The following is a 19,592-nucleotide window of genomic DNA, read 5'->3' on the forward strand; positions in this document are numbered from 1 at the left end:
AAATTAATCTTCACATTTTGCAGAGCAGTGGACGTGATAATTTGTTGTGCTTGATCTACTTCTGAGTTCCATTCTGCAAACGTCAGTGAGAGTTAATTGGAAAACAAACATGGTAAAATGACAATACCATAAGGCTTGATTAGACACACACAACCACGTTAAGAAGACAACACACAAGAGGGCAGTCACATGTACCTGGTTTCCAAGGTAGAACTGGTGATGTGAGGAATAATACAAACATTCATTAGGTGGTTTCTCCATATGGCATTATTGTCGTTCAACAAACACTTACCTTCACCACGTTTTGAAATCGTGTAACTTTATACTATCAGGTGTGTCAAGGCGTGCAAAACATTTGACGTGCATCATATTACTTAGCATTTTGTCTGAACGTGTGATGCGTCTCTAAGGTTTCAGTGATTTGATCAGGTAATAATAGCGGGAGGATAGAATGACCTTACCCTGTATTTGTTGGCACCAATTTGTTCTACTTGGAACCGTTTGGGGCATTTGCATTTCGCCACCTGACGTGTAACCTAAAACAAACACACACACAAGAGAACTTAATTAAGCCGGATTCATGTCCCCTTGCTGCAATGATCAGATCCTTTATCCAGGAGCCATTTAAGGATGGGACGATATGACAATGTCATATCACTATTATTGTGACAAAAGAAATCGCGATTTACGATATTATCGCGATAATCAAAATCCATTATCCTGGTGGCGGAACATTTGCCAAAAAATAGCAGATCTACAAGCACACAACACATCACGTTGCAACGCATTGTGAGCTTGTAGATCGGCTATTTTTTGAGACATTTGATAGAGAGTGAAAAAAAGACAATATTATAAGTACCTTTTACCAATAGAGGATTTAAGTGGTGCCGGATATGCAGCTCGGCAAATAAAAGGTGAATTGATCCCAGTGCATGACGGTGGACGATATCACGATAAATTAAATGTTTTTTATCACGATAAACGATAATATCGCGTATCGTCCCATACCTAGAGCCATTATTTCCATTTCAGGTCATATACACTTCACGTTACCTCATCTTCAATTTTGTCTGCGTCCGTCAGTGGCTTGTAAGCATCCTTGTTGGGGTGCAGAGCTGCCACAAACTCATAGTAGTCAATGTATCCATCACCATCCCGGTCAAAGATGTCTGCAACAGCACTCATCTCCAGGCGACTGGTGGGGAATTCTGGGAAGGGGCAGGAATTTTAAGTAATGAGCAGAGGTCTAAGGCAGTTTGTTCTCAACCTGTGGGTCAGGACCCCCAGAGGGGGTATTCATATTTAATATTTGGGGGTCACGGCCTGAAAAGGTTGAGGAACATTGCTCTACATTTGAGTTATATGCATGCAGTGCAGTGCAGTGTATAGTTTAAATAGCAAACTAGTTTTCAAACTTTTTGTACCCAAGGCACAGGGAAAGTCAAAATCTCAACGCATGATGTACTTTACTTACTGGAGGAGAGAATGCCCTCGATGAACTCTTGTCTGGTGACTTTGCCATCCTGATCCTTGTCAATGCGACGGAAGAAGTCCATGACGCGCGACTTCTTGTGATTCATCCAGCGCATGTATCGCTTCCTCCACACGTCAAAGTCAAAGTTGGCAAATTCTTTTAACTGGACAGGTCAGAATGAAGGACAACGTGTCATGAGTCAACGAGACAACTACAAACCTCTCACTGTGCATTGACGAAAATGTGCTTGCATGTACAAAGAAAACTGCATCGTCCAAAGCATTTCCACAAAACAATAACTAAAGCCTGATTCGCACAGGATTAGTATTATGTAGGGACCTCAGGTGATTTAGAAATTACCCCCTGACATCTGTGAGTTCTATGACGGATTCGCACAGGACTACTATAATCATAGAACCTCCGTGTTTGCTGAATTATGGTAGGTAATTTGGCCTGTGATTATTACACCCCCAATGTCATTATTACAGAGATGGTAGATTCGGGAGGGGTCCATGCCTCTGCTTTCCCTATCTCCCCCTCTGGTATTTGGTTTTTATCACCAGTGGGGATATGTTTTATCCCTGCTTCTGGTCAGACTGAATTACACAGATTTCCTTCTACTTCTTTATTTATATATATATAGATTTTTTTTATCTTTGATAATAACCAAATTTAATAGCCCTAATTTACAAGGCAGTGTTTATGGGTCGTGGGTAGGGCTGTCACAATTATTACATAATCGTCTAATCGTGATTATTTGACATTATCGCAATTATTTTGTCATAATCGTCATAATCGTGAATGTTGAAAAATGTCCAAAATAGTGGAAATAGCAGATCTACAAGCTCACAACGCGTCGCGTCGCGACGCGTTGTGAGCTTGTAGATCGGCTATTTCCACTATCAAAGTATCAAAGTATTAAGTTGTCAAATATGTCAGTAATTTCTTTGTATATTTAGGTTATGTGTCATATCTACCATGTACAACTTCAAAGCCTAAAAGCCAAACAGAAATGTAATTATCAACGACAAAAACACAATTAAATCGTTAATCGCCAATTATTTGAGTGACAATTAATCGTCATGTAAAATGTCATATCGTGACAGCCCTAGTCGTGGGTTTGCTGCTCCATTACCTCCTCCAGTCTGTCCAAGGCGTCGTTGAGTTTACGCCTCCTGTCCAACGCCAGCAGCCACACCTGCTGCCACTTGCTGACCAGCAAGTTGACTCTGGGGTTCTTGGTCTCGATGGGAGCGTGCGTGGCTGACGGGTACATGGCTTGTGTGGGCGAGCGTTTTCCTTCAGTGGAAAAACACAAACGACACCGCATGAAGTAGAACAAGAGGAGAACACAGGAATAGGTTAGGAATGACCAGGGACGTGCTGGCCATTGGGAAAAGCGGGACAACTCCCGAACGGCCGGTTCATTCCCGGCTGGTCCAGGCCGGCCATTAGGAAAAAAATTACAAACAAAATGTCGGCCTTCGTTCCATTTTGGGGGCTGTGCGGCCAACAAAGTCGGGCAGAAACCTTGTATCTCCAAGTTTCAAATTTGTAAATTTTTTCGCAAAGCAAAGCCCTGCTTCATCATACAAGGCCGTTGCACAAAAGTAGTGAAAACAGCAGATCTACAAGCACACAACGCCTCGCGGTGCGAGGCGTTGTGTGCTTGTAGATCGGCTGTTTTCACTAGTTTAAATCAATTTTAAAATGATAAATACACACATATAAGGTTTCCACCCGACAACGACGAAATATATATATAAAAAAAAATGAGGGCCTCTCCAACTCTTTTTCCCGGGCTGAATCAGGGGCCCAGCACGTCCCTGGGAATGACATCACCCCAGTGGCCATAATGGAGAAACAGGGCAGGATAAGGATGTTTGTGACTCAGCACTCTAGCAGATGGCTCAGGTCATGGTCTTTATGAGGGATTCGTGTGGCACCTACTTCCATTCCTTCCCTTCCCCTCCAGCACAGGGATGTGCGACTGCATCTGGGGCTCCAATGCCTTCCTCTTGTGTGTTTTGGTGATTATGTCCACATCAGGTTGCTTCCTGGTCATTTCCTCCATGAACGCCTGCAACAAGTAGTTTCTAAGTTTGTGTTTTATAATGTAGACTTATACTGCTTATACTACTTTCCCCCCCCTAGCTGTATCTGTCCTGTGTTTCACAAGTTGCTGCACTACAATGACAACCAAACTTCCCCTGCGGGATCAATGAAAGTCTGTCTATCTTCTACAGTGCAGAAAATGTCCATGGAAATATAAATTTGAAAAAGCATGTGAAAGTGAAAGTGAAAAAAAAAAAAAAAAGTTGCCAAACTTGATTGAGACATTGGATAAAAGTACAGTAGAGATGAATGAATCTTTTATCTGCATTTACTACGGCAAATGAAGGCAATTTTTAACGATATTCTCTGAGACCAAACCTAACTCAGTGAGCCTTACTGGACAGAACGACTCCCTAATGATGTATTTGGTCCTCTCTACTGTACCTGATGTTCTGCTATGAGGGCTTTGACCCCCTCCATCTCCTGTGGCAGGAGCTCCTTGTCCTTGTCGTTGAGGCTGGTCTCGGCCCACTGCAGCCAGCTCAGCAGCCCCTCCAAAAGCTCCTGCGTGGCAAGCAGCTCGCTGAGGGCCGTAGCCAGACGCTGCTGGTGTTGCCTGGCCCAAGCCTGAACCTGGTACAGGAAAACAAACAAACAAAAAATACACACAGGTCAAAGCCAGGCAGTCCATCCTTCTTCTCTGTGACCCCTAGAGTAGTGTTTCTAAAATGGGGGTACATGTAGGGGTACGCAGGGGTACTGCAGGGGGTACTTGAAAAAAACTAGAACGTGGGAATATGTATTTAGTGTTATGGTCAATGATAAAACATTCACAGACGTTGTGTGAACCTGCTCATCTGTAGACCAAAATTACATCAATACCTTGACTAGTACAACTGTTATTGAATAGAAAGCAATGTTTATTTGCCATTGTGCAGTTTTATCTTGAACATATTGGCATGAGGACTGGACTTTTGATGGGGTACTCTGCTTCAGAAATCAGTATAAGGGGATACTGCAGCCCAAAAGGTTTGAGAACCACTGCTCGAGAGGGTCCTCAGAGTTACTACAGGGGGGCCACCAAATCTTTATGTGATATGATATACATCATCATAGCTTAGTTTTTATTGTGTTTTCGTCAGTGAAAAAAGGTAGTCAGTGAAAGGTTTTCGTAATGGTTTTAGTGGAGGAAATCAACACTAGTACAAAGCAGACAGGTGAGTGAACAGACCTCCTCAAAGCGGGCCTTGATGATGGTGTTCCAGTGTTTGACGGTGGTGATGGAGTCCGGGTGGCAGATGCTCAAGATGGCCTCCCCCAAAACGGTTGCTTTGTTCAGGCCCACTCGCTTCTCTTCCAGTTTCTTCATGAATTCCTTCATATCATGAGCAGGCCAAACAGAAATGATAGATTTGAGACAGCGTTACCATGTGACTGTGGAAAAATATTTGTTTCTATTTTAATATCATTATGAAGAAAGGCTATTTCGGACTGGATGAGATCACTGGCAAAGAATAACGTCTGTTATGGACTCATCAGCATGGAGCATAATGTAAGCCATCACTCTACTGGCAAACATGTTCATTTGTAGGGAAGTCAGTGTGTACTAAGTGTTTCTACTCAACATACGGTACAACATACCGGTACCTCATGAGAAAAGAATGGAAGCATATTTCACCACATCATTAAAAAATGAAATAATACCAACACAAATCTTTGTTATATACACAGCTTAAATGGTAGAAACTTTGGTTGCATAGTAATCTGTCATGAATTCATAAACAACGCAGATTACTTCACTTGCTGGCAGTATTGTCATCACTCGTGTTACACCGATATTGGTGACCTCTACATTTAGTTTCTGCTAGAAAACCTTTGAGAATCCAGCCATTTCACATTCCCCAAATTAGTGTTTCTCAAAGTGGATTCCAGGGACTCTGTGGGTTCCTTTATGGGGGTCTAAATGGACCCATACAAGTCTGTAACTCTAACAGTATACAAATGCAATCAAATGGACCCGTCAGAGTTAAGGGGAGACCTTGAAATGTAAAGTTTGAGAAACCCTATCAAGACGTGTCTGTTTATTTGAACTGGTGATTAATACACATTAGATAAAAAAGTCAATTTGTTTCTCTTGCCTTGTGTTGCTCTATCAGTGTTCGGAGGGCGTCTTCCTCGTCCGGCAGGTTGCCATGGAAACGCAGGCTCTGCTCCGCCTCCGCCAGCCATTCCAGCAGGATGTGAACGGTGGAATGAAACTCCTCTGCCTGAGGTCACAGTCACAGTGTGTTTACTGACCTGCCACATTACACACTACTCTCTCACACAGTATATATAGCAGCTGTTCTCAACCTTTTCTGGCCATGACCCCCCCAAAATATTCATATTTGAACTGGGGGACCCCCCACCCTGACAAGCATGTGGAATTGTAGGAGTTGAGGCATTGCATTTTGCATTTTGTTTGACTCGGTTCCACAGATAAATATTGTGAGAATTCATGGGTTGCATTTGTAGTCCTACACCGGCCATGTTGAGGACCAACACAGGTGTTCTGATTGCCGTAGAACATTAGTTCTATGCCAATCAGACACATTGAAACACGGCCGTTTAGGACTACAAATGCAACCCATGAATAGCAGATCTACATGTTCACAACGCCTGCGTTGTATTTTCACAATTCTTGCCTTTTTCTTATATTATTTTACAATTTTGCCAAGATTTTACAATTTTTATAGTATAGTTTGTTGATTACTTTTGATGCAGTAATGGTATTTTTTCTTTTCTTTCTCATCTAGGGACCACCACCAAATCACGTGGGGACCCCACAGGTTGAGAACCACTGATATATAGCAAGAAATATATCATTGGACATATACAGTAGACATTGCACTTGCTAGGTGCATGATTGCAAATAGCAAGAACAAGAAGTGATGCGTGCTGTGTTGGAGGATACCAGCACTTGAATTCACATGAATTCACACCAGCAGCGAAGAGGGAATTTCCGTAGTGCGGAATTCTGCTAAATAGGCATCTCCAAAGTATGAGTGACACCCTCGTAAATAAGCGAGTTGCGGTCCAGCATGAACGTTGCTCATATGAGTGGCTCAAGCCAGCAGAGCTACGGCCGGTAGCAGAGCTCCCAGACAAGGAGGAGAGGTACAGACACTTGATGCTCATCTCTGGCAGGTTGTTTGTAAAGTATAACGTTGTTGTCGGCTGGAAACCTCGTATCTCCAAGTTTTGTACGTTCTTTCGCAAAGCAAAGCCCTGCTTCATCATACAAGGCCGTCGCACAAAAGTAGTGAAAACAGCAGATCTACAAGCACACAACGCCTCCGTTGTGTGCTTGTAGATCGGCTGTTTTCACTAGTTTAAATCATTTTTAAAATGATAAATGCAAAACGAACGGTTTTGGACATACAAGGTTTTTTTCACCTGACAACGACGATATGTACCATATATTATACGTAAGAAATCTGTCATGCAGTTGCTCAATCTTGATTCATTTCTACAACTACTACAGTAGCTTACAGCTACAACTGCATTGTTATCAATATATTCGGTACTTTCCATACCGTAATCCATTTTGTCACTAAACTGATTACTTATATTTGAGTGTGTAGGCCTAGTCCATAACCAATTCAGAGCACAGCGTGCTTCTGGTTGGCTGCTGCTCTGTCTCGCCGCACTGCGGCATCTTTTCTCAACTTTGTCTCTCGTGCCACAGCGGTGGAAGCAGCTGTCGCCCCTCGCCATATAGCAGACATTAGACAATGCACTGAAACCTGCCGCTTCAGGGTGAATTCAGCGTGAAGAGACCAATGGTACAGTACAATACAGGTATGCAGTTCAAATAATAATGCACATTTTGGACACACTGTACTGTACTGTACTGTTTTAAGTAATAAGGTAGCTGTCTCTATTCTGAAAGAGATTATACATGAAAATAAAAATTGTGATTTGCGATATCAAAAAATATATATACTGTATAATCAAAATATCCCCAACATCTAGGGCTGTCACGATTATGACATTTTACATGACGATTATTTGTCACTCAAATAATTGCGATTAACGATTTAATTGTGTTTTTGTCGTTGACAATTACATTTCTGTTTGGCTTTTAGGCTTTGAAGTTGCACATGATAGATATGACACATAACCTAAATATACAAAGAAATTACTGACATATTTGACAACTTTATGCTTAAAAAAGAACATTGATAGTGGAAATAGCCGATCTACAAGCTCACAACGCGTCGCATCGCGACGCGTTGTGAGCTTGTAGATCTGCTATTTCCACTATTTTTGACCTTTTTTTAAAAATATACAGTATGAACATTTTTCAACATGGAAACGATTATGACGATTATGAAAAATAATCGCGATTATTAAAAAAAAAAATCACGATTAGACGATTATGTAATAATTGTGACAGCCCTACCTACATCCATTATCCTGGGGCTAATATGATCATGTTGGGGGTCGCGGCCTGAAAAGGTTTTACCTGACAAAGGGCCTGCTCCAGGCGGCTCTGCTTGGACACCGACAGGGTGCACACCGTCTCCCAGCGCGTGCTCAGCTCCTGCATCTGCACCCTGACCCAGGAGGAGTCGTCATGGCTGCTCTCCATCAGCTCCCGGGCTGAGCGCTTGAGGGCCTGGACGCTCACCGTCCTCTTCCCCAACTCCTTCTGGAAGCCCTGCCCACGCGCAAGCACAACACATGATTATAGTTACACATCTGTAGGACACTGGTTCCCAAAGACTGGGTCGGGGACCCATTTGTGGGTAACGGATCAATTATTCAATTATTATGGGTCAAGACTTGAGTAAAAATGAAAATTTCTTTTCCTCAATTTTTCATTTTTTTAAATAATTTTATACATTTTAACTCACTGAACGCCATAAACGTCTTATACGTCTTTGGACCTCGGTGCCATAAACGTCTTTTACGTCTTTTTAATTAATCAAAAGTTTTATCATTTTTTCATAATTGTAATTTCAAAAAAATCGCTCTAGAAGTTGGCCATATGCCTCCGTGACCTGAGCGATACGGCCGATTTGACTGTAGCACCAGTGTAACACAGTCCGGCGGAAAATCGGTATAGCCGAAGATTGGTTCCGGTGTAGGTAGAGGATCTGCCCCAGCTGAGAATCTGACTGGGGTACGTCACTTCCGTTGCTACGGCAACTCTGTAGGGCCAAAATTCTCCCCCTATCCTTGATCGCGATCGCCAGGGTTCCGAAGTGTGTAGCATGCTAGCTAAAAGGCCTGGCCAAAATGTAAACAACAGGCCCAAACCAAAAAAAAGATGGACGTCTTCTTCCTTCTTCTGTTAGTTGATCAGATAGTAGGAGACCACCCTCTGGTGGTTTTCAAATGGTATTGCACTCCAGATTGCACACAGGGCCCATCACAGCACACACATATGATGATGATCAAGACATCTTACACATGTTCTATTGAAGCCCAAATCTAATGATAGGATACATGTTTTCCTTTGTAAGAGGGGTAGTGTGGCTTTCGATAGAAGCATAGATTTATATATGTAATTTAAGTACAAAATATGATTTTGGCCCCCATAAAAAGGCAAAATTAAGCAAAATGGCTGGCACCAGTTTTGTAGATTTTGAATAAAGGGTGGCATTCACTGAGTTAAAGGAGTCAACGTTTTCTTGAAAAATGGACACTAAAAATGTTTTGAAAATATTTTATAAAAAAAAGATTGAGGTTCATTTTTATAAAATATTTTCAAAACATTTTTATTTTAGTGTCCGTTTTTCAAGAAAAGGTTTACTATAGCTCCTTTAAAACAAACAAACAAACAAATCTAAGACAATTCCTAAATAAAATAAATATAATAATTAAGAAGTAGTGATCGACAAGCTCTCAACGTGGCACGAACCGATGGGTTGTGAGCTTGTAGATCTGCTGTTTTCACTAGTTTGGGTCCCGGGGCGAATGTCTAATTTCTCTTTTGGGTCAAAGGCTAAAAAGATTGGGAACCACTGATCTAGGACATCAACTACAGAGGAACAATGGCGGAGGTGTCCCTTATGTTGTGGCATTCTACCTTGTGGCTGTCGATGAGGTTGAGAACCAGATCTATGTCTCCATGTACGGGCTGGTCCTCAGCCAGCTGCGGTTCCACTTTATAGAGCCAGTCGATGAGAGCCTGGAGCGCATCTGTGAACTGGCCCGAGAACAGCAGGGCCTCCTCAAGCTTGTTTTGTCTAGACAAAAGCACAAACCGGTAATAGTTAGCCACCTAAACCCTATATACAGTACTTCGTTCAATAAAAGAACGCTCGCCCCCAAAAACGCTTGCCCCGGGTATTCCTTAACGTAACTTCAGTAAAACTATGTCTAAAATGAACCTTATTCCTAAACGTAACCTCGGTAAAACTATGCCTATTGGGGGTGAGTGTTCCGGTTACCACTCTGTGGGGTCCCCCAGGGGTCTGTACTTAGCCCCCTCCCCTTTTCCATCTACAGTACCCCAAATATCTTTGACAAAAACTGCCAGACAAGCTCACAGCTAGTTTGTAGCTCGCTATGAGCTTGTCACAGCTATTTTTGCTAAATTATGACATGCCCACAAAAGTGATGCTACTGTACATGTAGATCATAACAAAACCAAAGTGGTATATGGTCAACAGTAGGACAAAGAACATCGACCAAATCGTAAGATGGAAGTGGGACATAATTATGCACACCTCTCCACCGACTTGCCACAGACGGTGTCCCATTTGTCCCTCAGTTCACTCAGCATGTCGTCCAGCTTCTGATTGTCATCCAGGAGGGACGTCTTGTCCTTCAGGGAGCGTCCTGTTCGAGCAGTGGTGTCGTATACCGAGTGTTTGCTCCCCAGCGCTTTCTGGAATTCCTGTGTGTGTGTGTGTGTGTGTGTGTGTGTGTGTGTGTGTGAGAGACATAATCATTACACCAGTCCTCCTGTCACAATCCATCTGTGAAACACACTATAGCTGACAGACTACACAGCTGTCAGACATTTGCATTTATTACATTATCTCAGCAAACTGTAGATAGGCACGCTGCATAATCTTACTGTAGGACCTGTAGAGGCTGGCCATGTCCAATAGACAGCTACACTTTGTGGTTCCATAACCCAGACATTTTCAATGAATTCCTTCAGAACATTTCCCCGTTCAGGTTTTTCATTCAAAGATCTTCACAAAGGTGTTGATTTGTGGAGATCATTGAACAAAATGTGTGAAGGCCATAAGCCTTTGTTTGCTACAGAGCTTATTTTATAAAGTTCAGCCCGCTAAGCGTCCCTCACACCTATGTCGCACCACCGATCCGACCGATATGCCCATATATGGAGATCTCTTTATCTGTCAGTCCTTGTCCCTTTTATGCTCCTTTTTGTGCCCATATATGGAGCTGATTGATTTGTTTGCGCCTGATGCCATGATGGCGATTGGCGACACATTTAGGTTAGACAACACACTCCCTATTTGGGCGTGGCTGCATTGGGAAACTCCTTATGGTTATGGCTGAGTCATGGAAACAAGAGCGTGACAGCGTGGTCTGCGCCGCAGACTCTGCGGGTGCTAACCACTCCTATATCTGGCTTTGTATATATGTATGTACCTTGGCTGTGCCCCGTGGACCTTAATCCGAATACCCCACCCAAATGTCGGAGGTGACCTCCTGCTTGGCCTACAAAAATTCTGTATGCTGTAATAGGGAGGCGGTGGGGGTCATAACTCAAAGAGCGATGGCTCTTCATGGATTAAAAGTATCCAGCAGCAGGAACGCCCCTAATCCATTGCATTCATCCAGGGATTATGATAAGATTAGTCTCCTCACACACCATGCAAACAAAACAGTGCACATACAGCACAGTGGGAAGAGAGGTGTACAACACTTCCAAATGCACTACTACGTTATTCTACTGACTATAATTCCTATAAAACAGCCCTCACAGTTGGAAGAGTCATACTTACTTCATCGTACATTACGCTATAAAGACAGTGGCGACTCCAGCAGCTGTTCTAATGATTAACCTAATACAACCGGGAAAGCATCTGTGTCATTTAATTTTAGATTTGAACAACTTTAACTATTATGCTAAACTTTGGCTATTCAAAAATAGCAGATATACCGGTACAAGCTCATAGCGCATCACTTTGTGGCGTGCTATGCGCTTGTAGATCTGCTTTTTTAATTGTTTTGTCTATCTATTTTTTTAAAGCAAACATTTTTTCAAATCTTTGCTTCTGGGGGTCCCTGGAATAAAATATGTTGTGGGTCTGTGGACAAATACATCGTCATTTTGCTTGAGAACCACTGACATACTACTGTAGCAACATAGGTTTTTCAGAAAAACGTTATCATTCAGAAGACATTAAGTGGAATCGGCCTCATGTCTTGCTGGGTTAATAGGTGTGATAAATGGTGCTGCATGCATCAGTTGTTTTCATGTATTGAATTAAACGCTGCCAGAGGAATGCAGACAGCTGTTGTACAGTCATCCGACGCCTCCACAAACACACACACACACACACACACACACACACACACACACACACACACACACACACACACACACACACACACACACACACACACACACACACACACACACACACACACACACACACACACACACACACACACACACACACACCCAGCACCAGTAGCCAGTGATCAGCCTGGGTCACCTTGTGCTGGGCCAGCTGCGTCTTGATTCTGTCAGGTTCGTTTGCGATCTCCACCTCGGAGTCTAAGGCCTTCTCGGATTCGTCCAGCCATTCCATCAGCTTGTGCCAGGTTTCATGGAACTGAAGGGGACAAGGAGATCAACACCATGTGAAAAACCCTAGCGTTGTCGTACAAGGGAATGGGTTTCACTTGATGTCATGCCTGACACCGTTTAAGCACTCAAGCCCTGTTTTATACTTCGGATCTTCTTCTTCTTTCGTGTAACATCATCCTTGATGATTGCTTGACGACATTTTATTTCACAAGATTTCTTGTTACTTAGGGGAGGCCATGGGGCTGGCTGTCGTCTTCTATTCATAAACTATAATAAGTCACATACTATGTAACATAACGTCGTTGTCGGGTGGAAACCTTGTAACTCCAAAACCGTTATCATCTGAAAAATGAACTAAACTAGTGAAAACAGACGATCTACAAGCACACAACGCCTCGCACCGCGAGGCGTTGTGTGCTTGTAGATCTGCTGTTTTCACTACTTTTGTGCGACAGCCTTGTATGATGAAGCAGGGCCTTACTTTGCGAAAGAGCGTACTAATGCCGCAGGATCCTTTCCTATTTTGGAAAGCAAGAGCAACATTGTCAGAAACGGTAACTTTAAAATGCACTTTAAAGTACAACTTTCCAGTACATTTTTGGTGCCTGCATCATTTTGCCACGAGTGACATGGGCAGACAACAAATTGTGTTCTAGAGCAGCGGTCCTCCAAGTGGATTCCAGGGACTCTGTGGGTTCCTTTAGGAGGGTTTAAACTGACCCATACAAGTCTGTAACTCTAAAGGCCCATTCCCACTGGGCCAGATAACAGATATCTGGAGATATTTCTCCAGATATTTTTCCATTCAAAGTGGATGGTAGATACAGATAAAAAATATATACACCACAGATATTTGCCACAGATACTTTTATCTGTGGCAATTTTTTTTTTATCTGTATCTACCATCCACTTTGCATGGAGAAATATCTGGAGAAATATCTCCAGATATCTGTTATCTGGCCCAGTGGGAATGGGCCTTAACAGTGTACAAATGGTTCCATTTGTACACTGTCAGAGTTAAAGGACAACTTTGTTTTTTTACAACAAGGGTTCATATTTTAGATTGTAATTAGGGAAAAGAAAAAGTGAGTGTTAAAATGTTTTCATTTGCTTCGTTCTATTGTTTTATCGCGTTTACCGTGCAAAAATGTGGGGCATGCGTACGCATGGGGGCATGCGTACAAGTGGCTATTATGTATTTTTAATCACAATAAGCCAGCAGTTTCTTTATTGCTATTTACAGTAACACTTCTAGCCCCATAAGTCACATCCAACCATGAAAGGTTGCGTTGTATCTTGGGAATGGGCTTATTCTGTGTAAAATTACATATTTAGCCACTTGTACGCATGCCCCCAACCACTGAAATAAGAATCTCTAAAACAATAGAAAGAAGTAAATGAAATCAATTTAACACTCATCTTTTATATTCTTTAATTACAATCTAAAATATGAACCCTTGTTGTAAAAAACCCAAGTTGTCCTTTAAGGGGAGACCTTGAAATTCAAAGGTTTGGGAAACACTGAACAGTACCTGTTTGGCCCTCTTCCTGGCATCATCCAGCAGACGCCCCCTCTCCACTGAGCGCTGCACCAGCTTCTCCCAGCGGCCCTGCACGCTGAGCAGGAGGTTCTTGATCAGAACCACGTCCTGCTTCTGGCTGAAGTACTTCAGGTGCGTGCCCGTCTTGTCCAGCTCCATGATGTGCTCCCTGTGAGAGTTCACCTCCGTGATGAACATCTGTCCATGCGAACAAACCACAAATAGCGTAAGTGTAAAGGTGTCAATTTGTTCATAAGATTCAACTATCACAGATGGACACTCGGCGTCTTGTATGCTGCGTTCACACTGGCAAAAGATACAGATTCAAAAAGATTCAAAGCTACACAGCATATTTGTAGCATTGCTTCTTTGTAGCTGAAGTTGAAACCAACTCAACTCTTTTGTAGTTTTGCAGCCGCTCCAAACGTTGGATGTACCGGTATTAAGTCACTGGCTTACATTAGAAAAGGAATGGTAGCCCGTATCATTGTAGCTACCGGTGTGAATGCAGAATTATGGATCCATTTGGTACCATTTACATGCTGTAGACATACTGTAGGATCCCCTCTGGAATTAGGCCACGTTTAGTAGACAACGGTCTCTAGAGAAAGCGGCAAAATGTCGCTGGGAAGAGGTTTTCCTTTTTTGCGTTTCCAACACCCGCAAATGCCGCTGTCGTCTGAACGGAAGGCGTATCTGACATTTCATTTTGGCGCTTTCTCGTGGAAACGGCGTCGTCTGAACAGCACCTTAGATGCTGCATCTCAAGGGGCTATCCTCTCAATACATTCTGACCAATTGTGTACACTTTCAGAGTTACAGATCACATCAGGTAATTTTTCACTGACAAAAACTAAATAAAAACTAAGCTGTGATGACTAAAACTAAGACTAAATATATTGAGAATTTTGTCAACAAAATAAAAACTAGACTAAAACGTTAGTTTTAGTGGAGAAGTGGAGAAGAGAGTCATTTTATGTTTGGTTGCTCTCAGGTGTTGCGTGCTGAAAATAGCAGATCTACAAGCTCACAACGCGTCGCGCTGCGACGCGTTGTGAGCTTGTAGATCGGCTATTTTCAGCACACAACCATGGGTAAAATCAGTCATTACGATGCCATCAAGGCCTGCCAAAATACATTTCAGTTGACTAAATCAACCGTAGACTGTAGATATAGTCAACTAAAATCGTATGATATTTAGTCGACTAAAACTAGACTAAAACTAATACTTTTTCAGGTGACTAAATTATGACTAAAACTAATTTTATTCAAAAGACTATGACTAAAACTAAATCAAAATTTACGGTCAAAAACAACACCGCTGTACACCCATTACCTTATGTTCATCGATCTGAAACATGATGGTCTCCATGATGAGGGAAGCAGGAGAGGCCATATTCAGGGTCTGCTCAGCTTGGGTCAGCCAGTTGATGAAGTCTTGCAGGGAGTTATGGAAGTCTGTGGCCATGGACCATGCCTCTTCCAGTTTTACCTGCAGAGACACATGGTGGAATGTCTTCCTTAGATCTAAAGGCTTCATTAGACTTCACCGGATGCCAGTTTTTGGGATCCATTGATGATCCCGAGTACTAGAGAGTGCTGATGTATGATATTGTGTAAAAGAAGGGGATTAACATTTCTAGTTGAGGACGCCTAAGCAAATAAATACATAAAAATAAACACACATGACTTTTCCATACATAATATTAATTATTATGAATTATACATAGATAAGCAAACAAGTGCATCTAAAATACATACACACTTTATTTTATTTAGCCACTCCCTATTCATAACAGCTGATTTACAAGCTCACAACGTGTCGCATCGTGGCACACTATGAGCTTGGAGATCGGCTATATCTCTCTTTAAAAAATAATAATTTAAAAGGTTAAAAATCTAAACACATCAGCTGCATAACTGCTGATACCGATGTCAACAAAACAGTCAAATTATGGCTCATATATCGGGTCGGTCTCTACACTTCCTGGCCACCTTCTGACAGACATGCAGTAACAGTCAACTATAAACAGCTACAGTCCATTAACAGGGACGTGCAGAGAATGTTAGAGAGGCAGGGGCTGACATTACTAAAGGGGCCTTTTGGTGAAAACGTCAAAAATAGCAGACCTCCAAGCTCACAACACGTCGTGCTGCGACGCGTTGTGAGCTTGGAGGTCGGCTATTTTCTGTGCTTGATACCATACACTGAACTAACCATTTACGTGGCTTACGGCATTTGGATTTCTACACAGACTGGGCAATTCGTTCAACGTAAGATGCTGCATTCAAGTTCAGGAGAGTTTGGACAAGGCAATTCTCTTGAATGCTGCCTTCAGGTATGGCATGGAAGGGGGGCATTTGCATTTCTTTCACCATAGTAAAACTGCATTCATGGTCTGGAGAGGGCACTTTTTACAGACGGATAAAAGGGCAGGGCCTCAAGCCCCCTTTGATGTCTACGTGTGCACGTGGCTGATCATTAATGTGAATGAGCTCCCTGACATTGCTAATCTGTGTGGTTGGTTGCTACAACACACACCAATAACAATGACGATTGCAGAACACTGCAGTTGATTCACAAATGACCTCAATTAAATTCCAACAGAGGAAGTCGTCATCCCTAGAGAGGGTGATGGGGCACCAAAAGTGGAATGATGACTTTTTAATTGAATGACATAATTAGATATGGCCCCCGCCATTAAATAATATCTGTTTTGCGACATACACACGAGGGAATGGTGGAAAGCCAGTGCAATATCCTCACTACATTACAGTAACTAACGATACAACATTACGAGGCTAATTGTTTAGATTTCCCTGCAGAGTGCTGTGTAATATAATGAGGATTGGTATGGCAGGGCTGTTGTGATATCAATCTTGGCCTGCATTAAAACTCATTTTTATCATGACCTTCTGACTTACTGGCAGGAGAAGTGAAAACCCATGAAAATGTGATCCAATGTTCACTGTGAAGGCTTCAACAAACGCACTGTAACTGCTGTGTGAATACCGGTAGTTTCATATCGTCGTTGTCGGTTGAAAACCTTGTATGTCCAAAAGCGTTCATTTTGCATTCATCATTTTAAAAATGATTTAAACTAGTGAAAACAGACGATCTACAAGCACACAACACCTCGCATCGCGAAGGCATTGTGTGCTTGTAGATCTGCTGTTTTCACTACTTTTGTGCAGCGGCCTTGTATGATGAAGCAGGGCTTTAATTTGCGAAAGAAGGTACACATTTGAAACTTGGAGATACTAGGTTTCCACCCGACAACGACGATATGGAAACGTTTGCTTTGTTACAATTGTCCTTGATGGAATGAGAAACAAGTGCGCTTTGTGTATCTGTGTTCAGTTTTTTGTCTCTATTTATGATTTAAAATGATAAAAAGCGGGTATCCAAGGGAAGTGGGGGCTTTTGTTTGCGACAAAGAAAATCTACTAATTTATTGCTTTAACTACTTTCCTTCCTTCCTGTTTCATCCGCTCGCTACAGCGACGTATCAGAGAGCAGACAGGAATACCTTTGTTCTGTGCTGACTCAGTGACTCGCGTTCCGCGATGTACTGCGTGACCACATCCTCTGTTTGACACCATTCATTAGCACCACTGGGATCAGAGGCCCCCGCATCCAGCAGGCATGACCAATGTGCACGTCAGCCGTCCGCTCGCTGGGATCCACGCCAAGAGGTGTGAATCATTAACCGCTTAAACCCTCTAAACCTCCAAAGCTCTCAGGGAAAACAGGACTGGGGTCCGTTTTCCCTGAGAGGTTTGGAGGTTTAGAGACTGGATCCCAGCCTTATATGCCTTAATACCTCATAATTGCACTCTATAACTACAATAAAACATTTAAAACCCTATGGAATGTATGGAATGCATGTGCTAACTTAAAATCAACATAATACTTCCTACGGTTAATATCAACATCAAAACATTTTATTAGCACATGTGTTCCATACATTTCATGGGGCTGGACCACACATGGACAAATTACATCATCAACTTGTGATGGGCGTTGTACCCTTGAGTAAATGATGAACTGTTTAAAAAAATTAAGGTGTTGTTCACTTACATTTTTAGTTATAGAGGGCAATTAGGATGTAAGGCATATAATGTCTATTAACCAGGGATCATTTTAACCTGTAAGTCTAGTAAATCTAGGGAAAAAATACACTCAGGTTGGACAAAATTGTATTATTTAGTTTTTCAACTGATTCTGACAGGGAATTAGGTCTACTAGCCAGGATAAAAATGGCCCCAGAAAATGATGATTTAGTGATGAAAAGTGATGAGTCATCACTTTTCATCAGTTTTGTGGGCGTTTTCTGGGGCCAATGAATGTTTTTGTGCAAAACAAATGCTTGCAATGGATTCAGCATCATGACAAACCCCTAGTTAGACCCCTCACATCCTACTTAAAGCACTTTTTTCTGGGTATTTTCCTCCTGTATAGAAAGTCGATGGGAGCCCAACTTGATTTGGCCACTGTGGGTATTTGCAGTGAGCAGATCAGGGTAGATTTTTTATCCTGGCTAGTAGACCTAATTTCCTGTCAGAATCAGTTGAAAAACTAAATAATACAATTTTGTCCAACCTCAGCCTTATTTTTACTGGACTTGCAAAGGCTAAACAAATCATTCATCCTTCGTCTGCTCTCCAGGGACGTGCAGTGAATGTTAAGAGAGGTAGGAGCTGAAATCTCTAAAAGGAGGTGAAAATAGCAGACTTCCAAGCTCACAACGCGTCGCAGAGGTCGGCTATTCCCGGTGCTTGATACCACACTGAACTAAGAATAATCAAGTCAATACTGGAGATGTGACGGCATGTATTTCTACACACAGAGGCCAATTCCTTCAACATAAGATGCTGCATTCAAGTTCAGGAGAGTTTGGAAAAGGCAATTCTCTTGAATGCCGCCTTCAGGTATGGCATGGAAAGAGGGGCATTTGCATTTCTTTCACCATAGTAAAAACTGCATTCATGGTCTGGAGAGGGCACTTTTTTTACAGACGGATAAAAGGGCAGGGGCTCAAGCCCCCTTTCATGTCTATGTGTGCACGCGCCTGCTGCTCTCTCAGTAAAGTCCGTACCTTTCTCTCGGCGGCCTTTGCCTGCACAGAAAGCCACTTGTCCTTGAGGTTGGCGAGGTCCTGCTCCGTGGTGCTGTCCGGGCCCTCGGGGGTCATGGTCAGCAGCTGTTGACCCTTGTCCATCAGCCTCTGGTAGAGCTCCTCCTTCGCCTGCAAGGCTGAACACAGCTCCTGCCAAGAACAATGTGACGTTATCAGCAGGGACGTGCAGAGAATGTTAGATGAGAGGCAGGGGCTGACATTTCTAAAAGGGCCTTTGGTGAAAATATCGAAAATAGCAGGCCTCCAAGCATACACCGCGTCGCAGCGCAACGCGTTGTGAGCTTGGAGGTCGGCTATTTTTCGGTGCGTGATATCACACTGAACTAAGCATAATCAAGTCAATACTGGAGATGTGGCGTAACGGCATGGATTTCTACGCAGAGAGGGGTAATTCTTTCAACATAAGATGTTGCATTCAAGTTCAGGAGAGTTTGGACAAGGCAATTCTCTTGAATGCTGCCTTCAGGTATGGCATGGAAAGGCATTTGCGTTTCTTTCACCATAGTAAAAACTGCATTCATGGTCTGGAGAGGGCACTTTTTACAGACAGATAAAAGGGTAGGGGCTCAAGTCCGTTTGATGTCTATGTGTGC

The 19,592-nt window shown here is 42.6% G+C and overlaps 1 protein-coding gene across 5 annotated transcripts in view; it reads right to left on the reverse strand.

The window, feature by feature from the left end:
- The window catches only part of dst (dystonin), a 145,744-nt gene that overhangs the window by 12,342 nt on the left and 113,810 nt on the right, over positions 1 to 19,592 (reverse strand). For 4 of the 5 annotated variants that reach the window (XM_080740951.1, XM_080740950.1, XM_080740949.1 and 1 more), the window contains exons 73-88: positions 18,958 to 19,128; positions 15,195 to 15,350; positions 13,850 to 14,056; positions 12,223 to 12,342; positions 10,249 to 10,418; positions 9,606 to 9,765; positions 8,037 to 8,231; positions 5,668 to 5,796; positions 4,761 to 4,904; positions 3,974 to 4,162; positions 3,425 to 3,554; positions 2,610 to 2,773; positions 1,475 to 1,637; positions 1,054 to 1,208; positions 462 to 536; positions 196 to 213 (exon numbers count right to left, since the gene is read on the reverse strand). In XM_080740951.1, the coding sequence (XP_080597077.1) occupies positions 196 to 213; positions 462 to 536; positions 1,054 to 1,208; positions 1,475 to 1,637; positions 2,610 to 2,773; positions 3,425 to 3,554; positions 3,974 to 4,162; positions 4,761 to 4,904; positions 5,668 to 5,796; positions 8,037 to 8,231; positions 9,606 to 9,765; positions 10,249 to 10,418; positions 12,223 to 12,342; positions 13,850 to 14,056; positions 15,195 to 15,350; positions 18,958 to 19,128 (2,346 nt within the window). The remainder of the gene's footprint in view (positions 1 to 195; positions 214 to 461; positions 537 to 1,053; positions 1,209 to 1,474; positions 1,638 to 2,609; positions 2,774 to 3,424; positions 3,555 to 3,973; positions 4,163 to 4,760; positions 4,905 to 5,667; positions 5,797 to 8,036; positions 8,232 to 9,605; positions 9,766 to 10,248; positions 10,419 to 12,222; positions 12,343 to 13,849; positions 14,057 to 15,194; positions 15,351 to 18,957; positions 19,129 to 19,592) is intronic. The other variant, XM_080740952.1, reaches the window with a different exon arrangement.

Source organism: Nannobrachium achirus (genome assembly GCF_963921795.1).
Source record: "Nannobrachium achirus genome assembly, chromosome: 13".
Classification (NCBI taxonomy): domain Eukaryota; kingdom Metazoa; phylum Chordata; class Actinopteri; order Myctophiformes; family Myctophidae; genus Nannobrachium; species Nannobrachium achirus.